A 25,423-nucleotide genomic window follows, 5' to 3' on the forward strand; every position below is an offset into this window, starting at 1 on the left:
AAAGACATATGGATCTATTTGGAAACTGGTGCAATGAAGTGATCACACTCATATCAGAAACACCAGAACATATGATTCTGCAGAGACATTATCAACACTTGGGGAATTGGGAGATAATCTGTATTGGTTTGAAAATGTACATCCAAACATATTATTTTGAATTTTTAAACCCTCCGGGTGTGTGCTTCCGGAGATAATCTCCATCATGCAGAAGTACAACTCAGGATAAAGAAAATTGTTATCAATTATACTGTTATGATTTCGATTGAGCTCATTCCTTGAGGGGGTTATAATAGTATATGCTTTGTGTTAGAATTGTAAAAGGAAAACTTTCAAAAAAAATGAAAACAGTTGTAAAAAGAGAAATAATACAATTCCAACTTCTAGTCTCATTCTTCCTCTTTACTCATAATTTACTCATCAAGGCTAATACCAATCGTTACAAAGGATTTTATTCTTCAAATACTTGCTCAATTCCAATCTGCCAATACAAGTAAGATGGATGAAAATGGATAGAGTAGACCCACTAGAGTAGGATGTCATACTCATCATGATACCAACGCGAGAGGAGATCAACCTATAGCCAATTATTAATTTAGGTGCTAAATTATATCCATTATTTTTATTTACTTGTGTCAAGTTTTCTTATTTTCATATATAGTTTAAATTTAAACCTACATTTGACATTAATTTCGACGTGAAAGTTGATTCCTTATATCCGCACAACTGTGTCCATGATGGACTGCTGCTTACTAGTATGTATTCATTAAACATTATGGTTTATGGATAGGAGAGAAACCATCACAGAAGCAGTTGTGACTTGCAATATCATATCTAAGAATCATTTATTAATCTCTAATTGTAAGAGTTTAATTCGGAGGAGGAGCAAAGGGATTATGATGAAACTACGGTTGTTGAACCTCCGGCCACTATAGCCAATTAGTACTTTCTGGGTAATCCCACTGACAGTGTTTGGATTATGATGAAACGAGTATGTCGAAAGACACATTGTTAAATCGAAAAAAGACAAGTGTTTGGATGAGATAGTTTCCGCCGTCGATCAATTGAATAATGCCATAGATAATGACTGGGGAAGGTTGCAAGAGAGGTTTGACAATGTCAACAAACAGCTTGAGAAATTCATGTGTGGTTCCGTAAAGGTCCCTAAACTTTACATAAGGACTCTTGTAATGCTAGAAGATTTCTTGTCCAGAGATTTTCCATATAAGGCTGCTAAATAGATGAAGCAGAAATTGAAGAAGAATAATAAGCAGTATGAGGGTTTGATTACCAAGTGCAGGGAAAATCCTGAGAGTTACGGTGAGCACTCTGACGAAGAATATGAGAGCCATGACGATATTATTGATGCTGATCCATCGATCACATGGGATACTGTGAACAAGAAGTTCAAAGAGCTTGTGGCAGCTAGGGGAAGGAATAAAACTGGAAGGTTTGAACAAGTTGAACAGCTTACCTACCTAACAAAATTGGCTAAAACACCTGCACAAAAGCTGCAAATTCTTTTTAGTGTGGTTTTTGCTCAGTTTGATGTTAATCCAAGCCTCATTGGGGGGCATTTGCCTATAAATGTGTGGAAAAAATGTGTGCAGAATATGTTGGTCATTCTTGATATTCTGGTGCAGCACCCAAACATAAAGGTTGATGATTCAGTTGAGCAAGAAGAGAATGAAATTAAGAAAGGGGCCAACTATAACGGACCGATTCGTGTTTCGGGAAACTTAGTTGCTTTCATAGAAAAAATATATGCTGAGTTTTTCAAGAGCATGCAATGAATAGATCCTCACACATGTGAATATGTTGAGAGGCTCCAGGATGAACCTAAGTTTGTTGTTCTTGCACAGAATGTCCAGGAATATCTTGAAAGGATTGGAGATTTCAAAGTTTCTTCTAAGGTTGCCTTGATGAGGGTTGAACTCATTTCCTACAAACTTCAAGAGGTTTACGATACAATGAGAACATTAGCTGAGCTGGAGAACAGCAGGAACTTAATGGATGGATTAGTGTCACTAATATACAAATACGGAGACGAGCGCACTCACCACATGGACGTTTCAACACAGATACTTTTTAACAGGGCTATGTCACGTTAGGTCTATGTGCTTTTCGTGCTGGGCTGATTTCTGAAGCACATGACTGTCTGTCTGAACTTTATCCCGGTGGAAGGGTGAAAGAATTGCTCGCACAAGGAGTTGCACGGAGTCATTATCATGAAAAGACTCCAAAGCAGGTACTAAATCCCTTCCTTTTTCAAATAGTTGTTGCATAACATGGCTATATTAACATACTTATTGTGGTCAAATGCATTTATATGTGCATACAATATATGATGTTGAATAATATAATTGTAATAGATCCGAAGTCACTGCTTTAAAGAAATTTATGTTAGATTTTTCATAGAAATTATTTAAAATCAATGTTGATCTGAATTGCAATTTACGGCAGCTTGGCTACTTTAAACAGAATTTTGATTTGATTATTGCCTGCAACTGCTCCATTCTCTTTACTGTTGAATTAATTACACTTGATATGGATTACAATTCTTGGCATTTTGTCAATGTTATGTATTTTATGTGAGTACAATATGCGTTAAACATCACACATGCTTGAACACCGTGTTCCGCATTATATTTTGTGATGATATTTTAATTAACTGCTTTTAGATATTGTCTCTTGTCTTGGACACGAATAAGTAATTTCTTGATATTGTTAATTGAAATTTCATATCTCTATGTTTTTACTATTTTTTGGCCTTAAGTACTATTATGCAGCTTACCTCCTTTTTTGTTTGTCACTTACAATTTTTTCACTCTTTACAAGGAAATATTTTCTTTATAGAATCTCACCTATAAGAAAAAAGCTTTTGATCAATTGGAAAGGATATAAACAAAAAAAATCTGTTAGTTTGCTATGTATGAAATGGCTACATGATGATATAATCGATTAAGCAACTATTTCTTTCTTTGGCAACTTTATATTCCTAAATCCTTTATATGATTTGTTGAATATTGTAAATTTGCAGATTCATTTTTTGTATCTTCTAGCAATCTCATATCTAAGAATCATTTATTGATCTCTAATTGTAAGAGTTCAATACGGAGCTTATACAAAAATATACTTCAATACCTTGGAATCCAAGTTTTAATAAAGCATAACAGAACAATTTGATTTGTTTATATTTATTGCAGCCTTGCAACACTATAGTAAACATTTTACATGGCCAAAACTACCCTCAAATGTGTATGAGAAACTTACATAGGAAGAGAACAAATTTGGTAAACTAGAATGAAATATATGAACCAACTCACTTAAGAGCTTACAAGACGGGAGCAATTCAGACGAACCTGACCTTGATTTCCAGTCAAAACATCAAGGTTAGACAATTTCAACATAACCCTTGCGAAATCCATCCGAAAGGTTGATCCGTCATCTGAAGCATAAGCAGAAACCAATCTGGCAGTCTTCTCTTGAGCCATCAGCTGTTGATCAGCAAACAATAACCCTCTTCCTCTCAACAAACTCTGATAGTAGTGAGTGTCAAAAGATGCTCCAGATGGCAGTGCAGATGATAATGCTTGCATGTATGACATCCCTTTGTCATTAGAGTGATGAACATTCATTGGCTTTGAAACTGTAAACGTCGAAAACGTGCCGCTGCTGCTGATATTATTCTTACTGTTGTCAGGACAGTTTAGCCTCATCTGACTGAGAAAATCAAGAGGTATACTCGGGTCTGGTTTCCCTGTTCCTTGAAAGTCGTACAGCCTTTGCTGAATGAAATCGCAACCAATTTTTCCAATGTTGTGTCCTCCTGTATATTATCCAGAAACCAACGGATCTAATTAGCCTTATTCAAGGTTTTAAAAAATATGTGAGACCACAATCTCAGCTATGACATCGGGGTTTTCGATGTCTTTGTGACCACAGTTGAGGCTGCATCAGGCTCAACAGTTCGCAATGCAGCCACGAATAATACCTTATCACATTATATTCATAAATGCATAAGTGTAAAGTAATTTACCAAGGAGGCCGACTGTTTCCCGTTCATTGAATCCTCTAAGATTGAAGAGGTGCAGTGTGCGCGTAATGCTATCGTCAGGCCTTGGAATCTGATCAGTTGCCTCCTGGAAAAACGATTGCAGGCTATCTCGTCTGCCTGTTAAAACTGGATAGAAAGGCCCACCACCCTGTGATGGCCATGTCCATAAATAAATCATAGGTGCATAAATAAAGTGAAAATGCATCAGAATTAAGAGCTTTCAACAGAAGATATAGTGTTAGGAACAAACCAAAAGAACGGAATCTCTTGCGGCAAGAGCAAGTATGTCAGCACAAGAAACAACGCCGGGACATGCTTGTTCCACCTCCTCCTTGATTAAGTCAACTTTATCAAAACCTTTCAATGTTTGATTTGGAATAGCCTGCTTCTCATAGGAACCATTTCTATCAACATTGTCTTCCAATAGCAAGGAAGCATCACAACCCTGATTTCGTAACACCTCAAGTAGTTAGAAGTTAGAACAGCAAATCAAAAGCATTATGAAAGCAAGAAGATGATTTAATAAAGAATTAAAGAAGAATGAAAAAAGATTAAGTTAATTTACCTGGATGAAGCAATCATGAAAGAAGAGACGAAGAAGAGAAGGTGCAAGGTCTCTATGATCAAAGTAGATATCGGTAACAGCGGAACGAACAATATCTTCAGCTTGAGGGCAAGAATCCCTATAGAAATTATATTGAAGATTGGAACCATCTCTGATTCTTTGATTGAAATCAAATGGAAAAGTATTGGCTGCTAAAATGACTGAACGAAAAGAAGTATGAGAGAAAGAAGAAGATGAAGTTGTTTGTGTTATGGTGTTTTCTGGTTCAGGTTCTCCTCTTGGGTTTCTGAGAGAGAGAAGAACAGGAAGGAATACAATGAATGCAACTATGAACCATGGGTTGAAGATGAAGAATCTCCTCATTTTCTTGATGATGAAGATGAAGAGAAAGAGAAGACTTGTTTAGGAAGTTATTGAGTTGGTTGGAATTGTAACTGAATATGAATGGTTAGTTAGCATATTGATTGATACTCTTTTTATATAGGAAAGGAACTAGCTAGGAATGGACTCATTAGGGTATCCTTGTATGTAGTCATCATCAGATTAATCTTATCTTAAGGGATAATTCTTCTTCTAGCACCTTTAATTTGTTCTCATTACTAAAATTTAATCGCGCAATCCTTCACTTATGGACTCGGTCAATCAAAATAATGGATTGATGGGTTACTAAATTACTACCACGAATTGTCAAATATGTTTCGTCAATAGTATACAAAAGTTTTTAATTTTTGTTAATTTTTTTTGGCAAAGTCACTTTAGGGACCCTTTATCTTACTTATATGTAACATTTGAATTTTTTATTTTTTATATTGGTCCTTTATCTTATTTATTTAGTAACACTTACTTTTTTTTCTCTCCATTTTTTATTAAAAAACTGATGAGTTGGCAAGCCACTTGAGATAATCTTCTTTTGTTTTTGGTTTTTTATTAAAAATAAATAAACCCATAAAATCTATGAACATCTTCATTATTTTCATCACTTTGAATGACAAGCATCATTTTCATCATGTTCTTTCTTGAAGAAAAAAAAAAAATGTCTACTCAAAAAGTAGAATTTTTTTGGGAGAATGTAGAAGTGGAGACAAAATAAACCATCCGGTCACTATTATAAGCAAAAATCAACCTTTTAATTTAATTTAATAAATTATGTATGTGATCTATATTATAGACCGCATACATCATTTATTAGATCAACCTTTGAATGATGTATGACACAATGTCTTAAGTGATAACTGGTTTTGCAATTTAGTTAGGTATATATATTTTTAAGCATTTAACCATTTATGCGTTTGCAGCAAGAGCAAAAAGAGGCTCACCTTCCAGCAGAGTTGGGAACTCATGAGGGATTGTTTGTTCCTCGTTGGGCGGCTGAAAAAGTGTTTCCTCCTTCGGTAAACATTTGTCGAAAAATCATGCTACCAATTACCAAACTTAAATTTATCTACCAAATCTTTCAGTTTCTTAAGTCTTTGTAATTTTGACCTGCAGGATTTCTTCCAACAGCCTCCTGCTCAAGTGTTAATAGCAAGGGATTTGCATGGTAACAAATAGAAATTTAGGCATATCTTCTGAGGTGAGTTACAAAGCTGAATTTCATTTTAATGGCAAATGTTGGAGTTTTCCTTTCAGTTTCATGAACATGTTTCTTGTTGAGGGATGAAAATATGTCGTTACTTTTTGTATAATCTTTGAAGTTTTTCTCTCTTGCTGGCCAGCCCAAAAGGCATCTACTTACAACTGGATGGAGTGTTTCTGTGAGTGCTAAAAGACTTGTTGCTGGTGATTCTGTGCTGTTTATCTGGCAAGTGATTTTATTATATCCTGCTTTTCAAAGTGGACGCTATCTATGCTTTCGACTTCATTAATTTGGTCTATTCATTCACCTTGGATATATCATGCTTTCAATACTAAAACATTCTTAATGATAAGTGCTTCAGGCTTAGAGAAGTGTTCGTTGATTCGATTTTTTTTCATCTTCTTACTTTACTATGATGATGATCCACGAGAATTGTTAATTTTTTGGTATGTATACGATTATGTGATATCTTATCAATGGTCCAACTCAAGTGCATCTTCTTCAATAGGAATGAAAAGAACCAATTGCTTCTTGGTATCCGCCGTGCTAGCTGACCACAAACTGCGATGCCTTCCTCAGTATTGTCAACTGATAGTACGCACTTGGGACTTCTTGCTGCAGCAGCTCATGCGGCTGCAACCAATAGCCCTTTCACTATTTTCTATAACCCATATAACAGTAATAACTTGTACACATTTGCTGAACTTTTAAGTCATTATATATTTCTTTTGATTGACATTATTTTATTCTTTTCAATTCAGTGCGTGTCCATCCAAATTTGTCATACCCTGAGTAAATTATTGGAAGAGGAGAAAGCAAGAATGACTAACATCAAGGATCACGGTACACAATCCAAGGCTTTGCTTCAGGCATCCAATCAGAAGAGAAATTTGCTTAGTGGAGAAGTTCGTCATCTCAAGGCCGTACTCCTTGAAAAACAAAACAAGTTGAAATTTTGCGAGTTGGAGACAATAAAGGTAGAGGCTCATTTTGATGACATAAAAAAAATGTTGGAGGTTGACATAACCGTAAAAGATAAAACTCGAGAAGTAGAAACAACAAGGATAAAAACTGTAGAGAGAGACACAAAGCAAATTTCAGCCAAGACAGCGTTGGAGAATGCTAAACGTGCATTGGAAAATTAGTTCCTTTCAACAACTCAATAATTGTGTAGTGAATGAAGTAGAATAATTGTGAATTGTGTACTCGAAGTTTGTTTTGGTAGCTCTTTAGTAGCTTGTTTCTTTTATATAACAGAAGCTTATTTTTCTAAGTACCTTTGAGATAGTTACATTTCATGACCTTGTTCACATAATTTTGATTGTTTTCTTGCTTGCCAATTATTCTGTTAGCCGTACTATTCTTGCTTGCCAAATCATTGGCTTGATTTGTAGTATATTATGCGGAAAATAAACAATGAGAAAAAGAATGCAAGTCTATTTTTGGTAGTTACATGAGAAAAAACAGAAAAGAAAAACAAGCAAAATTCATAAAAACTAGAAACTAGGTCCTTTAGAAGGTCACCCCTAGAGTATCAGAAAACGACGGTGAGAATAGACAAGGCGAGCTAATTGGACACTTCAACTATGATATTATTCTTGATATAGTGTGTAATTATTTGAGTAGAATATTTAACTAAACTTATATCTTGGCCAAACATTGAATTAGTCTAATGTGCAGTATAAATTAGAGGCTCTTGCTAGTGAGCTGATTAACTTATGCTAGACTACCACAATTTTAACAAATTTAAACTTCAACAATTCTACCCAAATTTAACATCATTTCAAACATGATACTAATGAACGTTTGTAATTCATGAAATTCATCCACGCGACAGAATTGTTTCAAACACATGCTGCTGATTTACTTTTTATAATAGTATTAATTGTTGATTCCTTTAAATACAACAAAGCCAGAATACATTGTGTATTTGCATACATAATAGAATGGAGAATCATGTATTAGCAATCTAAATAACTTCAAATATCTATTTACATTTTTTTTCATTGCTAAAGACAACCATTTCACTAAACTTTACAAGAACCTAACAACTTACAACTTTACTAATACTCTTCGCCTGAACAAGCCGTACCTGTCGGAGGATTGAAACAAAACAAAGCATACAACTTCAAACAGAGACCATATTGCCATACAAGGCTCAGGAGCACTCATTATAACTCATAACAGCTAGCACTACAAAAGCAGAGACTAAAAAACAGAAAAAACTGGAACAATAAGGGATCCCTCTCCCAAAACCAACAAGCTGTTGAGCACAGAAAACCGCAGCAAACCAAACTCGTCACATCAGCAAACCAGACTCTGCACAACAGCAGACCAAACACAACATAGTTGCCCCTTAGTCCAAACAACCTCCGCTCAACCACACCAAAAAAGTTACCTTAGAAGGCATTCCCTTGAATGTTATTACTGATAAATAAACCAAACCAACCATAATGCTTCCCAAAATGTGATATGATATGTGACTCATTTATTTACTTTAGACATATTTTTATGTGGACACACTATTTATAACGCCTCTGCATGCAACACCAGGTCCAGAACTAGGAGCAAGTAATTCATAAGGCAAAACACCATCTCAATCTTTCCAATTTCAGCAGAGAATTCATAAAACGCTTCAACAATCTCAGCATCACTTTCTTCTGGTATAAATCTTCTAGGCAATGCATTGAGAAAACTCTTTTGTGGATCATATATAAAACTTGCATATTTAGGATCGCTTTCTTCTGGTATTAATCTTCTCATCAACAGGGGATGATTTGGCATGTACCCTCCACAAGGGTATTGTCCAAAACTAAGTGCAGCATGTTGCGCAGATGCATTCCAAATTAAGATTGTTAGGACCGAGACAAGATTGTAATTGTTGTTCAATTTCGGCCACCATGATTCAGAATACCAAGCTTGTAACTCTACCATTGATTATTAGGCTTGGATTTGGGTAGTAATAGTTCACATAAAAGTGAGTTGAACAATAAATATAAGTGTAAAAATCATGTTTGGAGTAAACATCTATAGAGTAAACATCCATAATTCCGAAATGCATTCAAACATGTAAAAAACAGTTATACACCTATAGAATCAATTTTGACTCATTCAAAAGTGAAATAAAATATATAAATGCAGCTGATACAATCACATACCACAGTCAGAGACCTTTATTTTAAACTTTAAAGTTGAGGTCTTAAATTAATTATTGAACCATGTTAGTTATGCATAGAACTAATAACATTTTAGAATACATGTTATAGAGTTACAATATTCAGTACAAAAAATTTCAAACGAGATTGGCATGCCTCTAAAATTAGTTTCCATTTCAAATTGGTACTATACGTTGTCAGATTTTCTCAAAAACGTTTAATCAATTATATGACTTAAGGATATATAGCCAGTGAAACACTGAAACTTTTTCAATAAGCTCCAACACAGTTTCAACTTGTAGTAAAAGGTTTTGATCCAGATGATGGACATTGAGAAAAGATTTCTGGTTTATACACAAAAAGGTTTTGATTTAAACAAGAATAAGATCTATTTAACATTAAGTTCGACGTGAAGGTTGATTCCTTATATCCGCGCAACTGTGTCCGTAATGGACTGCTGCTTACTAGTATGTATTCATCAAACATTATGGTTACATCACATAATCAGTTGTGACTTGCAATATCATATCTAAGAATCATTCCTTGATCTCTAATACAAAAATATACTTCAATACCTTGGAATCTAAGTTTTAATAAGGCATAAAAGAACACTTTGATTTGTTGATATTTATTGCAGCCTTGCAACACTAGAGTAAACATATTTTAAAACAGTGCCACAAAAATTTATAAATTCTATAATAGCTGTCACTTTACATGGCCAAAACTACCCTAAAATGTGTATGAGAAACTTACATAGGAAGAGAACAAATTTGCTAAACTAGAATGAAATATATGAACCAACTCACTTAAGAGCTTACAAGACGGGAGCAATTCAGACGAACCTGACCTTGATTTCTAGTCAAAACATCAAGGTTAGACAATTTCAACATAACCCTTGCGAAATCCATCCGAAAGGTTGATCCGTCATCTGAAGCATAAGCAGAAACCAATCGGGCAGTCTTCTCTTGAGCCATCAGCTGTTGATCAGCAAACAATAACCCTCATTATCCTCTCAACAAACTCTGATAGTAGTGAGTGTCAAAAGATGCTCCAGATGGCACCGCAGATGACAATGCTTGCATGTATGACATCCCTTTGTCACTACTAGAATGATGAACATTCATTGGCTTTGAAGCTGTAAACGTCGAAAGCGTGTCATTGCTGCTGATATTGTTCTTACTGTTGTCAGGACAGTCTAGCCTCATCTGACTGAGAAAATCGAGAGGTATACTCGGATCTGGTTGCCCTGTTCCTTGAAAGTCGTACAGCCTTTGCTGAATGAAATCGCACCGATTTTTCCAATGTTGTGTCCTCCTTTAGATTATCAAGAAACCAACAGATATCATTAGTCAAATTCAAGGTTTTCAAAAATGTGTGAGATCGCAATCTCAATTACGATACGACATCAGGTTTTTGATGTCTTGATGTCTTTGTGACCACAGTTGAGGCTGGATCAGGCTCAACAGTTCTTAATGCAGTCACGAAATATACCTTATAAATCTTATATTCATAAATGCATAAATGTAAAGTAATTTACCAAGGAGGCTGACTGTTTCCCGTGCGTTGAATCCTCTAAGATTGAAGAGGTGCAGTGTGCGCTTAATGTTATCGTCAGGCCTAGGAATTTGATCAGTTGCCTCCTGGAAAAACGATTGCTGGCTATCTCGTCTGCCTGTTAAAACTGGATAGAAAGGCCCACCACCCTGCGATGGCCATGTCCATAAATAAATCATAGGTGCATAAATAAAGTGAAAATGCATCAGAATTAAGAGCTTTCAACAGAAGATATATGTTATAAACTTATAGGTGTTAGGAACAAACCAAAAGAACGAAATCTCTTGCGGCAAGAGCAAGTATGTCAGCACAAGAAACAACGCCGGGACATGCTTGCTCCACCTCTTCCTTGATCAAGTCAACTTTGTCAAAACCTTTCAATGTTTGATTTGGAATAGCCTGCTTCTCATAGGAACCGTTTCTATCACCATTGTCTTCCAATAGCAAGGAAGCATCACATCCCTGATTTCGTAACACCACAAGTAGTTAGAACAGCAAATCAAAACCATTATGAAATCAAGAAGATGATTTAGTAAACATAGATAAAATCATTATGAAACAAAGATCTATCCTATGCAGTAAATATAATCAAAGCAGAAAATAAAGAATTAAAGAAGAACTAAAAAAGATTAAGTTTATTTACCTGGATGAAGCAATCATGAAAGAAAAGACGAAGAAGAGAAGGTGCAAGGTCTCTATGATCAAAGTAGATATCGGTAACAGCGGAACGAACAATATCTTCAGCTTGAGGGCAAGAATCCCTATAGAAATTATATTGAAGATTGGAACCATCTCTGATTCTTTGATTGAAATCAAATGGAAAAGTATTGGCTGCTAAAATGACTGAACGAAAAGAAGTATGAGAGAAAGAAGAAGATGAAATTGTTTGTGTTATGGTGTTTTCTGGTTCAGATTCTCCTCTTGGGTTTCTGAGAGAGGGAAGAACAGGAAGGAATACAATGAATGCAACTATGATCCATGGGTTGAAGATGAAGAATCTCCTCATTTTCTTGATGATGAAGAAGAACAAGAGAAGAAAAAGAGAAGACTTGTTTAGGAAGTTATTGAGTTGGTTGGAATTGCATGCAACTGAATGGTTTGGTTAGTTAGCATATTGATACTCTTTTTATATAGGAAATGAACTAGGAATTGACTCACTAGGGTATCCTTGTTTTTAGGCTTGTTTGGCTTAGCGGTGAAAATTGTCCAAACCGGCGTTTTATGTGAAGCTACCTTTTGTAGCTTTTAAAAACCACGGCAGAAAGTGCCTCGTAACGCGGTATTTGCACTTCCACCGCTTTAACAAACACATACTTTGAGATTAATCTTTTTAAGGGTTAGCACCTTTCTTCTCGTTATTAAAATTTAAACTCGCATTTCTTCACTTATGGACTCGGTCAATCTAAATAATGGATCGATGGATAATTGAGTTACTATTACGAGTTGTCAAATATGCTTCGGCGATAATAAACAAATTTTTTTTTTTTTTTTAATTTAACATTGGAATTCTTTATTTATTTTTCCTATATTGGTCCTTTATCCTTGTTTTCACTAAACAATGATATTAATCTTCTTAGGGGGCAATTCAAACCCGCAATTCTTCACATATGGACTTAATCAATCAAAATTATGAGATTGATGGGTTATAGAATTACTATTACGAGTTGTTGTTAAATCTATTTCGTCGATAGTATACAAGTTTCTTAAACAATGTTTTTAAAGCACTTATTTTTTTATTTTTTTATCAAACAACTAAATGCATTAAACCAGGAAGGGTAACTTGTTAGTTTAACATTAACTATATTTACTATATTTAGATAGTGCAAGAACTAGATAGTTGAACAATGAATCGAACGATTATAAAGATGATTTTGGAAAATTAATACACATTTTAAAAATGTATTATTTTATTTACTAATATAACACATCTTTTTTTAATAGGGAGGAATTTGATAAAGAAGTCTTATATTTTTCTTTATTAGTGAGAAGTCTTATATTAAGAGATAGAGATAACAAATAATAAACAATTGTTTTTTTTCTCCTCGTTGGTTTGGAGGATCCATGTTGGGACGGTTAATAATGAAATTTAGATCCATATCATTATCCCATAGTACAATTAATAATGTAATTTAAATGCAGATTAATTTCCACTTTCTTTGACATATAATTAAAAAATCTAGAAAATAATTTGAAGAAAAAGTACAAACCTGACTCCCATAGTATGTCGAAATCCAATGGGAATGAGGTGAAACACCATATTCTTCTTTGCACTTTTCCACATAGCTTGTTAAATTGAAAAGGTCGGGTTGTAACATGCTATCTTTTCTTTTGCCATAGGGCATCACCATTTCACTGCATGCCTAAATTGTACAAAAGAATCATATTACTTTTTAGTAAAAGATAATATTAAAAGTAATAAAATATATTTAAATATACTAAACAATAAAAGATAACTAATAAATTGACAAAAAGTAATTTTGTCAAGTTTAATGCTTCAATCAAATATATCTATTTAACTTGTAAAGAAGATTATATATACTACCTGCCATCTCCAACCATCTTCTATCTATTTAACTTGTAGGGTTAGTATTTAAGCATTTGTCATTTCCATGTAAAGCGAGAAGCCGGGAACATTTGCATATATCCTATCAAGATGTTGTTTCCAAACGAAGCTTGTATAAATTGGATTACAAAATAAACATATTTTAGAAACAAATATAAAAGTACAAATGAGCTACTTAAAATGAGTCTTGATTGGGATTTCAAGTGTTTGAACTGTTATACATGTTTCGCATGTTTAATATGAGTTAAATAACTTGCTGCTACCACTGGCTTATGTGTAATTGTCCTTTATTTTTCTTTTTTCTTTTTTTAAACTTGGTATCCGGCCTATATCTGGCATAAGGACCGGTTAATCCGAGGGTTTTAATCTTAATATTAATTCTCTCCATTAAGTTTTAGTTTTGTATTAGTCAGCAAAATGCTGTAACATCATTTCATCTAAAGTATTAATTAAGGAGGAGGTGAAAACTAAAATTTATTAAGTAAAAGATAGGGTGAAAAAAAATGTATGCAATAAAGAGAAGAGAAAAACATATAGCAAGTTAAGAAGAGAAAGCAAGAGCAAGTGATGAACAAAATGCAGAGATAGAGATCACTACCTGTTTACCGATTCCACCCATGCCCAAGGTTGCAGCCTTTGCACACCTTGCCTCCAACGGTGTTGTGGTCTCCTTGTCGTGAGGCTCCTCCATACTTGAGAAAAAGGTTGAAGCAAAATAACTTGACCATGTGAGTCTCTCACATTGTGGTATATATATTTGTAAGATTGGTGAGAGGGAGATAAATGATAGATGAAGTTGAATATGATAGAGTTGAAAGAGATGGATGAGAAATAATTGAGAAAAAAAAAATAAAAAAATTAAGGTTTTGTTTGTGAGTAAGGGAATGAGTGAAAGAAAACTGGAAGTGGAAGTGAGTGAGAGGTTAAGTTTGAGATGTAAGAAGTGGAATAAATAAGTGAAGTGGGTGGGTTGTGTTTAAATAACATTGAATGTCACCACCAAACAAAATAACATTGAATGCATAAAATTAAGAAGAGTAAAGAATGCACTACTTATCAACAAGCTGATTTGTCCAAGTGGTAAAGGACATGAACCTTTTAAATATGTAATCAAGATCAATTCAGGTATGAAAAAAATTGATGAAAAGAGATGATATACTTTGTGCGCCTTACATGTTTTTTGAACGGAGATTAGTCATTATTAAATGAGACGGAAACTTCCGTACTAATATTATGTGCAACAAAAAAATGCACTACTTTATGCAGCAAACGTGACATCTCTCACGCCCCTCGAAAAATCAAACATCGCCATAACTTCAAAGTACATGACATTAGAAATATACCACATCCATCCAACGGCCACAAGTTCACTCGAATCGCAAAACAACATGAGGCAAAGCAAATGCTTATGATCTATAAACAAAATGGCTACTAAATAACTTGCTACTAAAAGATAAAGTAGAATTAAACTAAGAGAAATGTTAACTAATGTCCTCGGGACATTAGTTAAGAAAAACTAATATAGAAACTTTGCATTGGGAAGTGGTGAAAAGTAAAATGTTCAACTTTATAAAAGTCAAAATGTTGTTGTTTTTTATGAAATTTTTTTATTTTTACTTTTATAACTACCGGAGCACCGATTAACATGACCTTTAAACTAATCTGTTGAAATTATTCCACCATGATTTATTCTAAAATTAAACACAACGTGTTACTCTAAACAACTAATAATTCGTAATAATAATCCATCAACACTCCTTATTTTATGTATCCTATCACATGACTCAAAAAATAAATAAACCAATCAAGAAGGAGTACTAGTAATCCTATGGCTACTGGTACAACTTTGCCTTCTTTTTAATTTTCAATAAGGCATGACATTGATAAAGCATATGCACAAATTAAAAAAGACCACATGCCTTTTGTATTTAGAACTAATATTTTCTAGGATTTTAAATATAAACAAATGAATCAAACAAATTTGATGGATTTGACTCAAATTTTTAAGTCTAACCTTTTTTTTAAACATTGTTATGACATGTTAAGCTATTTAAAGTTCTATTTTGCATTTGGTATGTTTCAGCTTTATTTGCAATTTGCATGTATAAATCTTTTTGAAATCTAACATGATACATTCTTTAAACTTGATTTTACAATAAGACCATTAAATATGTTACACATTGATATATACATGTATATTTTGCATTTGATGTTTCAGCTTTATTTTCCTGGTATAACATAATATACTATATTTAGCAAATTTTTGTGGAAAAGAAGTCCTTCTGGACATTCCCAAACTTGTGGGTGGAAGAGAGTTTGGGCTTGAAGAAGGTTTTTTGGTGCACCACATATATTGTAGAAAAATATAACTATTGTAACGAATATCGAGGCCTAACTCATCCCCACAAAACCGGCTTGTAAGGTGATGATTGTCTCCTCTTTATAAACTCTTATCAAGAATCCTATCTATCCGATGCGGGACTAAATCCCACCCGAGTGTTGGCTGCTAACAACTATCACGCCATATGATGTTAGCTTTGTAGAGCGGTTGTGACTTGTGACATCTTATCAAAGAATCATTCCTCTACCTGTAATTGTGAGCGTTGAACAGGGAGATGATAAGAAACTATACTTCAATAGGTCGGAATCCTAGTTTTTTTTGTGTTAACCGTCCGGTTCTCGGGGAAAGGACCCCTGATAATCCGGAGTCCGACGGGAGGGTCTGACCAAGTATCTCGGAATCCTAGTTTAACAAGGCAGAACCGAATACTTTGATTTGTTGATGTTGTGCAGTGACTCTATTCATAAAGAGTTCTATACAAAACTTATATTTATTGCAGCCATAGACTAAACATTTAACACAATGCTTCCAAAATCTGTAAACTCTGCAAGTTACCCTTTACAAAGGCCAGGAGTGCAGCTTGAACTGTCGACAAAGCGTTAATCTCTTTTTGTTTTGTTTTGTTCAGTATATTGACTTGTTACATGACAGAAGGTGGCTTTCTTTGCCTACATCGCGCCTAGATAGAATCAGTGCACATCTTTTTAAGCCTTTATCCGATGCAACGCCTCATAGCTTGAAGTATATTAATTAAATGTCTAAGTTTAAGCGTCTATATGTTGAAAATATTGTTGACGTTGTTGGAGACATTAATTGTGAATTTCGTGTTATTGTTGCACTACTAGGAAAGGGTGTTGAATTATGGTCTACTATCGTTCATGATCTTGTGAGAAAGCTAAACACGAACCATAAAGATTATGTCGAACTCGAAGGAACGAGGGAAGGAGCTCGTAGATTCTTTATGGCCAGTGAAATGTGTGGAACATGCACCTTCATCTTGCTCCAGGTGTGTGCTTCCGGAGATAATCTCCATCGTGCAGAAGTACAAAAGAAAGTTGTTATCTATTAAGCTCATTCCGTGAAGGGTTATAATAGTATCTGCTTTGTGTTAGAATTGTAAAAGGAAAACTTTCAAAAAAATGAAAACAACTGTAAAAAGAGAAACAATACAATTCCAACTTCTAGTCTCATTCTTCCTCTTTACACATGATTTACTCAATGCCAATCTGAAAAGTTAGATTATATTCTCCAAATACTTGCTCAATTCCAATCTGCCATTACAAGTAAGATGGATGAAAATGGAAAGAGTAGAGTGTATATTCAAACATCTCTTAGTTCTTTGAGTATCACACCATACTTGGAACAAATCCGATGTAGGAATTCATACTCATCACGTTACCAATGCGAATAGAGATCAACATTACTTGTGTCATATTGATTACCTGTGTCAAGTTTTCTTATTTTCATATATAATTTAAATTTAAATCTACATTTGATATTAATTTCAAGGTGAAAGTTGATTCCTATATCCGCGTAACTGTGTCCATGATGGACTGCTGCTTACTAGTATGTATTCATTAAACATTATGGTTACATTACATGGATAGGAGAGGAACCATCACAGACGCAGTTGTGACTAATATCAAATCTAAGAATCATATAAGTTCAATAAGCGATGTTCTTTCTTTTCTAGTCTCATATGTTTTGGGACTCATACACGTATTGTTGTAAGCTAGAGCGCTCTGTAATTCTATCTATCACATAATAGAAAACCACATCAGTCGCTTAAGCGTCAGAGATATAAGTACAATTGGCTGAATTTTGTGATCGATCGTTGTTTTCTTTTTTATTATTTTAAAACTGGATTTGCTATTCTAACACACACAATGCCTAATAGATCCTTTGATTATCATTTTTAATTAAGAAGTAGTAGTAATTTATTGCCACAAACTTCAAACACAACTATTTGCAAAACATGTTAATAACTTTGAAAATTAGTAATGTCAACTAAGCCAATGAAATGAATGGAAACTTTACCTATAGAGGTTCTGAATTTTTCATTTGTTACATTTACTATGTTATGTTCTATTATACTAACCTTTTTATAATTAATTATATTTTTTTATCATAATTTGCAGGCTGTTGGTAAGGTCCTTCCATCATTGAACAAAAAGTTGACAGGAATGTCATTCAGAGTTCCAACTGTAGATGTTTCGGTGGTTGACCTTACTGTTAGACTTGAAAAGGGAGCTAGTTATGATAAAACTAAAGCTGCAATTAAGTAAGAATAAAAAACTTTTGCTTGTAAGGGACAAAGATATTTTATGTTTTTTTTTTTTCCTATAATTTAGTTACTATAGTGAATGCTAATTTCCTCTTGTCTACACATTTTTCATAGCAAAGCATCTGAGGGAGATTTGAAGGGAATCCTTGGTTACACATGATAATGTTGTGTCTACTGATTTTGTTGGTGACAGCAGGTGATGATGATACTAATTGTTAGCAAATTATACTATGCCATTATCAAGCATTGTGCACCAAATATCATATCTAAGAATCATTTATTGATCTCTAATTGTAAGAGTTGAATAGGGAGCTTATACAAAAATATACTTCAATACCTTGGAATCCAAGTTTTAATAAAACATAACAGAACACTTTGATTTGTTTATATTTATTGCAGCCTTGCAACACTAAAGTAAACAGTTTTTAACACAGTTCCATCAAAATCAATAAATTCTGTAACATTTGTCATTTTACATGGCCAAAACTTGCATAGGAAGAGAACAAATTTTCTAAACCAGAATGAATTATATGAACCAACTCACTTAAGAGCTTACAAGACGGGAGCAATTCAGACGAACCTGACCTTGATTTCCAGTCAAAACATCAAGGTTAGACAATTTCAACATAACCCTTGCGAAATCCATCCGAAAGGTTGATCCGTCATCTGAAGCATAAGCAAAAACCAATCTGGCAGTCTTCTCTTGAGCCATCAGCTGTTGATCAGCAAACAATAACCCTCTTCCTCTCAACAAACTCTGATAGTAGTGAGTGTCAAAAGATGCTCCAGATGGTACTGCAGATGACAATGCTTGCATGTATGACATCCCTTTGTCATTAGAGAGTTGAACATTCATTGGCTTTGAAGCTGTAAACGTCGAAAACGTGCCGTTGCTGCTGAAATTGTTCTTACTGTTGTCAGGACAGTTTAGCCTCATCTGACTGAGAAAATCGAGAGGTATACTCGGATCTGGTTGCCCTGTTCCTTGAAAGTCGTACAACCTTTGCTGAATGAAATCGCAACCGATTTTTCCAATGTTGTGTCCTCCTTTAAATTATCAAGAAACCAACAGATCTCATTAGCCTTATACAAGGTTTTAAAAAATGTGTGAGATCACAATCTCAATTACGATACGACATCAGGGTTTTTGATGTCTTTGTGACCACAGTTGAGGCTGCATCAGGCTCAACAGTTTGCATTGCAGCCACAAATAATACCTTATCATATTATATTCATGAATGCATAAGTGTAAAGTAATTTACCAAGGAGGCTGACTGTTTCCCGTGCGTTGAATCCTCTAAGATTGAAGAATTGAAGTGTGCGCATAATGCTATCGTCAGGCCTTGGAATCTGATCAGTTGCCTCCTGGAAAAACGATTGCAGGCTATCTCGTCTGCCTGTTAAAACTGGATAGAAAGGCCCACCACCCTGCGATGGCCATGTCCATAAATAAATCATAGGTGCATAAATAAAGTGAAAATGCATCATAATTAAGATATAGTGCTAGGAACAAACCAAAAGAACGGAATCTCTTACGGCAAGAGCAAGTATGTCAGCACAAGAAACAACGCCGGGACATGCTTGCTCCACCTCTTCCTTGATCAAGTCAACTTTGTCAAAACCTTTCAATGTTTGATTTGGAATAGCCTGCTTCTCATAGGAACCGTTTCTATCACCATTGTCTTCCAATAGCAAGGAAGCATCACATCCCTGATTTCGTAACACCACAAGTAGTTAGAACAGCAAATCAAAACCATTATGAAATCAAGAAGATGATTTAGTAAACATAGATAAAATCACTATGAAACAAAGATCTATGCTATGCAGTAAATATAATCAAAGCAGAAAATAAAGAATTAAAGAAGAACTAAAAAAGATTAAGTTTATTTACCTGGATGAAGCAATCATGAAAGAAAAGACGAAGAAGAGAAGGTGCAAGGTCTCTATGATCAAAGTAGATATCGGTAACAGCGGAACGAACAATATCTTCAGCTTGAGGGCAAGAATCCCTATAGAAATTATATTGAAGATTGGAACCATCTCTGATTCTTTGATTGAAATCAAATGGAAAAGTATTGGCTGCTAAAATGACTGAACGAAAAGAAGTATGAGAGAAAGAAGAAGATGAAGTTGTTTGTGTTATGGTGTTTTCTGGTTCAGGTTCTCCTCTTGGGTTTCTGAGAGAGACAAGAACAGGAAGGAATACAATGAATGCAACTATGATCCATGGGTTGAAGATGAAGAATCTCCTCATTTTCTTGATGATGAAGAAGAACAAGAGAAGAAAAAGAGAAGACTTGTTTAGGAAGTTATTGGGTTGGTTGGAATTGTAACTGAATCTGAATGGTTGGTTAGTTAGCATATTAATACTCTCTTTATATAGGAAAGGAACTAGGAAATAGGAATGGACTCACTAGGGTATCCTTGTATCTAGTAATCATGAGATTAATCTTCTTAAGGGGTAAGTAATTCTTCTTCTACTACCTTTGTTCTGATGATTAAAATTCAAACCCTCAATTCTTCATTTATGGACTCAATCAATCAAAATAATTCTTTATACAAGTTTCTTAAACAATATCCTTAAAACACTTGTTAGTATAACACTAACTATATTTATTCTAATTGGTGGAAAGAGTGCAAGAACTAGATAGTTGAACAATAAATCGAACAATTATAAAGATGATTTTGAAAAATTAATACGCATTTTTAAAAATGTATTATTTTATTTACTAATATAACACATCTTTTTTTAATCTGCAGGTGGATAGGAAAATAAAACATGGTTGGGAGGGGACGTTTGACCCACTAAAGGTGGCCAACTAGGTTTTTCAGCGGAGATTAATCATCAGTAAAGCTGATAGATACTTCACATCTATTATCTATAGTTAAAAAAATAAATACGAAGAATTATTATTACTAGTCATTATTATTTTTATTGTTCTTAGGAAATTGTTACAAAAGAATTGATTTATGAAATGTGATTTATGATGATGATATTCAACATTTAGTTGAAGCCACAGCTCTAGCCCAAAACTTGATATGTTTTTTCATGTCATCTGCAGACATCTTATTTCCCCAATTTGGAACAGGAGGAGTTGCACAACTTTGCACCAACCATGCCTCTGATAAGTAAGGTCCTCTTGCTGCTTTATCTTCCTCACTTTCATCTCTATTTTTCTCTTGCAAGCCAGGAATTATGTTAGCTAAGCTTGGACTTAAAGCTTCTTTCTCAAATGAGAATCCTAAATCCTTGAACCCTTGAACTTCTTCATACTCAAGATCACTTAGGCTTCTTCTTATTGTTTTCTGATTTAGGACCTTTCTCCTCATCTCCAAAATACCCTCTTTGTTTAAGCTTTCAACTTCGATGTTTTTAGCTGGTCTACTTCTTGGAATGCTGCAACTCTGTCACAAAACATATACAATGAGTTTGCTTCATAAACATTCAAATCAATTTGAAATTTGAAGTGCGTATCTTTAAGAATATCGCTTATTGTTACGTAGGAGTCACAAGAAATGCAACAATAATACGTGAAAGGAAGTGACACTTTACAAATAATAACCATCCACTTTCACGCGTATGATCAATCAAAATCCGATTGGTTAAATATATATTTTCCTGAATTCTTCTCTTTTTTGTAAAAATCATTCGTAAGAAATAACATTGCTCTATTTTAAACATAGCATGATAGGACTAATGACTTTTCTTAAAATGTTGCAGCATTTTTGCAGCAAGGTATATGTGCTACTCTGCCCTTTTCTATTTCTAATGCTATGATTTTACTTATGCTAAAATTATTTGGCCTTTTAGTCATATTTGTATTAATTGGTGTTACTTCTTGGTGCGAGGCACATAATATCAATCACAAGCTCTTTGATGTGACATAATGTATTTCATTTCCTGTAACTGCAATGTGACCGTGATTGGAACCATACCAGATTATTGGCCACATTAAATCGCAATTCTTCGCAATATCAAGAATCACAACACAGTCACAATTTAAAACCTACGCACATAAACGAGAAAAAAGTCTATACATTACTTAGATATTTATAAAAGCAAGGTGATTTTTATAGTACCTTAGAGGTTAACCTTGGAGGCAAGTTGTCATTATTGGGAGGTGCTGATGGTTGTTTTCGGGATCTTCCAGTTCTTGAATCGGTTTCTTGAAACTTTTCCTCTCTCCCTATTGATGGAGGCAAAGATGGTGTTCTTAGCAATTTGCTTTTCCTTCTATTGCTATCACTTCTATGATCAAGTCCTTTCATCTTTCCACAATGATGTTTACTACCTGCCTTATGCATAGCAGAATCCGATGTTTGATGCACCAATTTCCTTCCTTTTTTATCATCTTTTTCTTCTTCTTTCACTCTAATAGGTGGCATAGATGGTGCTCTTTGCAGCTTCTTAGGATGAACAAAATCACTATTGGATGGTTTACTTGCTGATGAATCCTTCAAAAGTTCTGAGCTGATTAGTCTTGTTGAAGGGTAAGGATCAGAATGACACCTTAACATCTTTGGTTTTATATTTAACAAGTTATCAAAATACCAACACTCTTCAAGTAGATTCATTGCTTCCACTTTTTCATCTTTGCAAAAAGAAGATTCACAAGAGCTATTATTATCATTTGGATCCATGTGTTTCAACTTTTCTAACTTTTTCACCCTTACATGTATGTATGTATGTATGTATTCTGAATTTATATGGGATCTTTTTGCATCTTGTGACACTCAATTTTTGTTTAAATTAATTGAATGTGGCAGAGTCATGTTAATATTTTGACTATATTAATGTATGATGATTGAAACTGTGTTTTTCTAGATAAGCCATGTGAGATATGTCACCATGTGCTTTAACATGTCCTTATATTATTTCTTTAGACATAATCAACTTAAATAAATGTCCAAAAAATAAGTGTTGTATGATAGAGAAACGTATGTCTCTATAGCATTTAATTTTGTCAAATAGCACCTATATTGCAATTATAGGTTAATGGGATTTGAACAAGTCATTATTGTTATGCAATACATTCATTATTTAATACAAAATAATCATTTTAGGAGATGATACAAAATATTGTTAAATAGAAGTTATGAAGGTTACATCGAATCCTTTAAAAAAAAAAAAATTACGACGGTTATATTACACGTAGCGTAGAGGAATTTGAACAAACTATTATTTTCTGCGATCCATAATCGACAAAACAGATGAAATAATAATACAAAACAAAATATGGATGAGTACAAAGAAGCCAAGTGGGGCTATGTAGCATTGAATCTCCACAACTAGAAAATAATTGGTAGGGACTGCTTTCAATAGAACTGGCTCTGTCATGCCAGCACATCCCATGTGATGTAGTTTTTGTTTATGGAGCCACTCCACACCACAGAACAAGTTAAATTAATTATTGTGTTTGGTAGATTACAACAAATAATTTATTTTATTTAAGGATAATATTTTTTTAAACATTATTAGGCTAATAATTAAATTAATAATTGTTTTAATTAAGAATTTTAATACTTCATCCATTCCTTTGTAACTGTAGTTTCTATATTAACTAATGTTTTGTCAAAAATTATCCTAACTATTTATTGCTGAGAGAAAAATGAGAAATAAAACAATAAATATTCAAGGATATTATTAAAAAAAATACTGTAAACAATTCTACAAACAGTGTCCCTCAAAAAAAAACTATAAACAGTGATAATTTTTTTTTATAAATATGTAAATAATCTAAAACATCAATTAAAAAGGAATGGAATAGTAGTATACATAAATATATTTTTATAAAATAAGTTTTTTTTTTTGAACGGATAAAATAAGGTTGTTTAAATATAACCATGTTATAATGTTGTTTTTTCATATATTATTTTCCAATCTCTTATTCTCTTAGAGGCTATGTGACAGCTAAAGGTATGTAATTGAGAAAGACCTTTATTCCTTCCTTTACGGTGCATTCTTTTAGCAGATTGTATACAGTGACTTTTGCATTTTTTTAATTGTCACAAGTCACGACGACAAAGTTCTTAGCTGTCCAAATATTATGAGTGTTTAACAAGAATAATTTAACTTCAAATACCATAAATACATGTAGTAGTTTTTGTTGTAATCATTGTTAGAATGAGTTAGCATCATCATTGTTTATTGTTTATGCAATAGATGAATGGGAATCTAATCAAGTCATTTACACCATAAGTTTGGTTTTGGCAACGAATAGGAGTGAGTTGTATGGTATTTTTATATGTTGTGTCTTCTTTTCTTTTCTTTTTTTCCTTTGATGAGTGATTTTTCTGGTGTCATTTTCCCTCTTGGCTTTTGTTTCCTGTGGCTTGTCTTGGTAAGCTCTCACCATTCATAAAAAAATGAATGGTAATCATTATTTTGACTTATCTAATAACAATCCTAAAATCTTCACAATTTTTATCTAAACTTTTAGATATTGTCTCGGTGTATTGTACAACTATCAAGTGTCTTATTGAGATTGATTTTCAAGATTTTAAGAGAATTAAGATAAATTTCATTTATTTATTATGGAGAAAAAAGTTAGGGGAGGCGTCCTCTCATCTAAGGTGAGGAAGAATCATCAACCTCATTGATAATTTACAAAGAAATTTGTAGTTGAACCTAAGTCAGAACAAATATAAACAGAAGATTTAACCATATGTGTCAACTATAATTGATGATGAATTTCATTTTAGTTATTAGAACAAAATTACATTTTCAATTAAGTATTTTAACATATGTTTTAGGGAAACATAAATGTTACATTGTTGAAGGTCTACATTGGCATGATAAACTGACCTAATAAGGAAACTAAAGCTCCAAATTTTTCGTGGTTAGCTCATCTAACTATGATGACTGTGATATGCTTGAATTGGATTTCAATTTAAGAAAAATATGAAAGCCTCCTTATTCAACCAATAAATATTATTTTGAAGTGTAAATTTCAACTTAACCAATTGTAAGGAAAAAAAAAATCAACTTAACCGAAAATACTGTTTGATATAATATTTGGTCAAGTCTTATAAAAGACATTTGTTTTAATTTAAGTACAAACAATACAAAGAGTGGAACAAAAGTTGGAATTATTTTAATATTTTAAATTTTCATATTGTTGTCATGTCAAAACAATAGGCTTTAAACATGTTTTTAATCCTTATATACTTCCAAATAATATTTAAGCCTAAAATATAAAACTAAAAATTATTATTAAATATTTGGCTACCTTGAGCAGTAATAATCAAATTGGAAAAGCTATTTGAGATGGGAGGATTGAAGACATCTATTTTTTGCTGATGAAATGAAAGCACTCAAAGAAGCTCCA

The 25,423-nt window shown here is 33.6% G+C and overlaps 3 protein-coding genes, 1 long non-coding RNA gene and 2 pseudogenes across 4 annotated transcripts; 2 read left to right on the plus strand and 4 right to left on the minus strand.

Moving 5' to 3' along the window:
* The first annotated feature begins 8 nt into the window (after positions 1 to 8).
* LOC112419431 (eukaryotic translation initiation factor 3 subunit C-like) lies at positions 9 to 3,173 on the plus strand (annotated as a pseudogene).
* A 120-nt stretch (positions 3,174 to 3,293) lies between these two features.
* Positions 3,294 to 5,101, minus strand: LOC120578239 (putative Peroxidase 48). Its single transcript, XM_039830708.1, has 4 exons — positions 4,623 to 5,101; positions 4,308 to 4,502; positions 4,040 to 4,205; positions 3,294 to 3,829 (listed from the first exon to the last, which is right to left on the minus strand). The coding sequence occupies exons 1-4, from the start codon at positions 4,983 to 4,985 to the stop codon at positions 3,327 to 3,329; spliced, it is 1,227 nt and encodes a 408-aa protein (XP_039686642.1). The 5' UTR covers positions 4,986 to 5,101; the 3' UTR covers positions 3,294 to 3,326.
* Positions 5,102 to 6,708: 1,607 nt separating this feature from the next.
* On the plus strand, positions 6,709 to 7,513 carry LOC25487292 (uncharacterized). The gene is made up of 2 exons (XR_003009284.1): positions 6,709 to 6,876; positions 6,960 to 7,513. It is a non-coding gene; the product is annotated as an uncharacterized lncRNA (long non-coding RNA).
* A 2,404-nt stretch (positions 7,514 to 9,917) lies between these two features.
* Positions 9,918 to 14,405, minus strand: LOC112419166 (putative Peroxidase 48; annotated as a pseudogene).
* Positions 14,406 to 18,421: 4,016 nt separating this feature from the next.
* LOC25487295 (putative Peroxidase 48) lies at positions 18,422 to 20,665 on the minus strand. Its single transcript, XM_013609184.3, has 4 exons — positions 19,987 to 20,665; positions 19,611 to 19,805; positions 19,358 to 19,523; positions 18,422 to 19,142 (listed from the first exon to the last, which is right to left on the minus strand). Exons 1-4 carry the CDS (start codon positions 20,455 to 20,457, stop codon positions 18,640 to 18,642), a joined length of 1,335 nt encoding a protein of 444 aa, XP_013464638.2. The 5' UTR covers positions 20,458 to 20,665; the 3' UTR covers positions 18,422 to 18,639.
* A 133-nt stretch (positions 20,666 to 20,798) lies between these two features.
* LOC25487296 (uncharacterized) lies at positions 20,799 to 22,914 on the minus strand. Its single transcript, XM_013609185.3, has 2 exons — positions 22,176 to 22,914; positions 20,799 to 21,500 (listed from the first exon to the last, which is right to left on the minus strand). Exons 1-2 carry the CDS (start codon positions 22,734 to 22,736, stop codon positions 21,093 to 21,095), a joined length of 969 nt encoding a protein of 322 aa, XP_013464639.1. The 5' UTR covers positions 22,737 to 22,914; the 3' UTR covers positions 20,799 to 21,092.
* Between the last annotated feature and the right edge of the window lie 2,509 nt (positions 22,915 to 25,423).

Source organism: Medicago truncatula, chromosome 2 (genome assembly GCF_003473485.1).
Source record: "Medicago truncatula cultivar Jemalong A17 chromosome 2, MtrunA17r5.0-ANR, whole genome shotgun sequence".
Lineage (NCBI taxonomy): Eukaryota > Viridiplantae > Streptophyta > Magnoliopsida > Fabales > Fabaceae > Medicago > Medicago truncatula.

Excerpts from the sequence above, each read along its gene's own strand:
- LOC120578239 (XM_039830708.1), bottom strand. The coding sequence starts at position 4,985 with ATGAGGAGATTCTTCATCTTCAACCCATGGTTCATAGTTGCATTCATT. Across the intron at positions 4,503-4,622 it reads TTCATGATTGCTTCATCCAG|GGTTGTGATGCTTCCTTGCT; the intron begins GTAAATTAACTT and ends TTACGAAATCAG. Across the intron at positions 4,206-4,307 it reads CAAGAGATTCCGTTCTTTTG|GGTGGTGGGCCTTTCTATCC; the intron begins GTTTGTTCCTAA and ends TGGCCATCACAG.
- LOC25487295 (XM_013609184.3), bottom strand. The coding sequence starts at position 20,457 with ATGCTAACTAACCAACCATTCAGATTCAGTTACAATTCCAACCAACCC. Across the intron at positions 19,524-19,610 it reads TAAGAGATTCCGTTCTTTTG|GGTGGTGGGCCTTTCTATCC; the intron begins GTTTGTTCCTAG and ends TGGCCATCGCAG. Across the intron at positions 19,143-19,357 it reads GGAAACAGTCAGCCTCCTTG|GAGGACACAACATTGGAAAA; the intron begins GTAAATTACTTT and ends GATAATTTAAAG.
- LOC25487296 (XM_013609185.3), bottom strand. The coding sequence starts at position 22,736 with ATGGATCCAAATGATAATAATAGCTCTTGTGAATCTTCTTTTTGCAAA. Across the intron at positions 21,501-22,175 it reads CTCCAAGGTTAACCTCTAAG|AGTTGCAGCATTCCAAGAAG; the intron begins GTACTATAAAAA and ends GTTTTGTGACAG.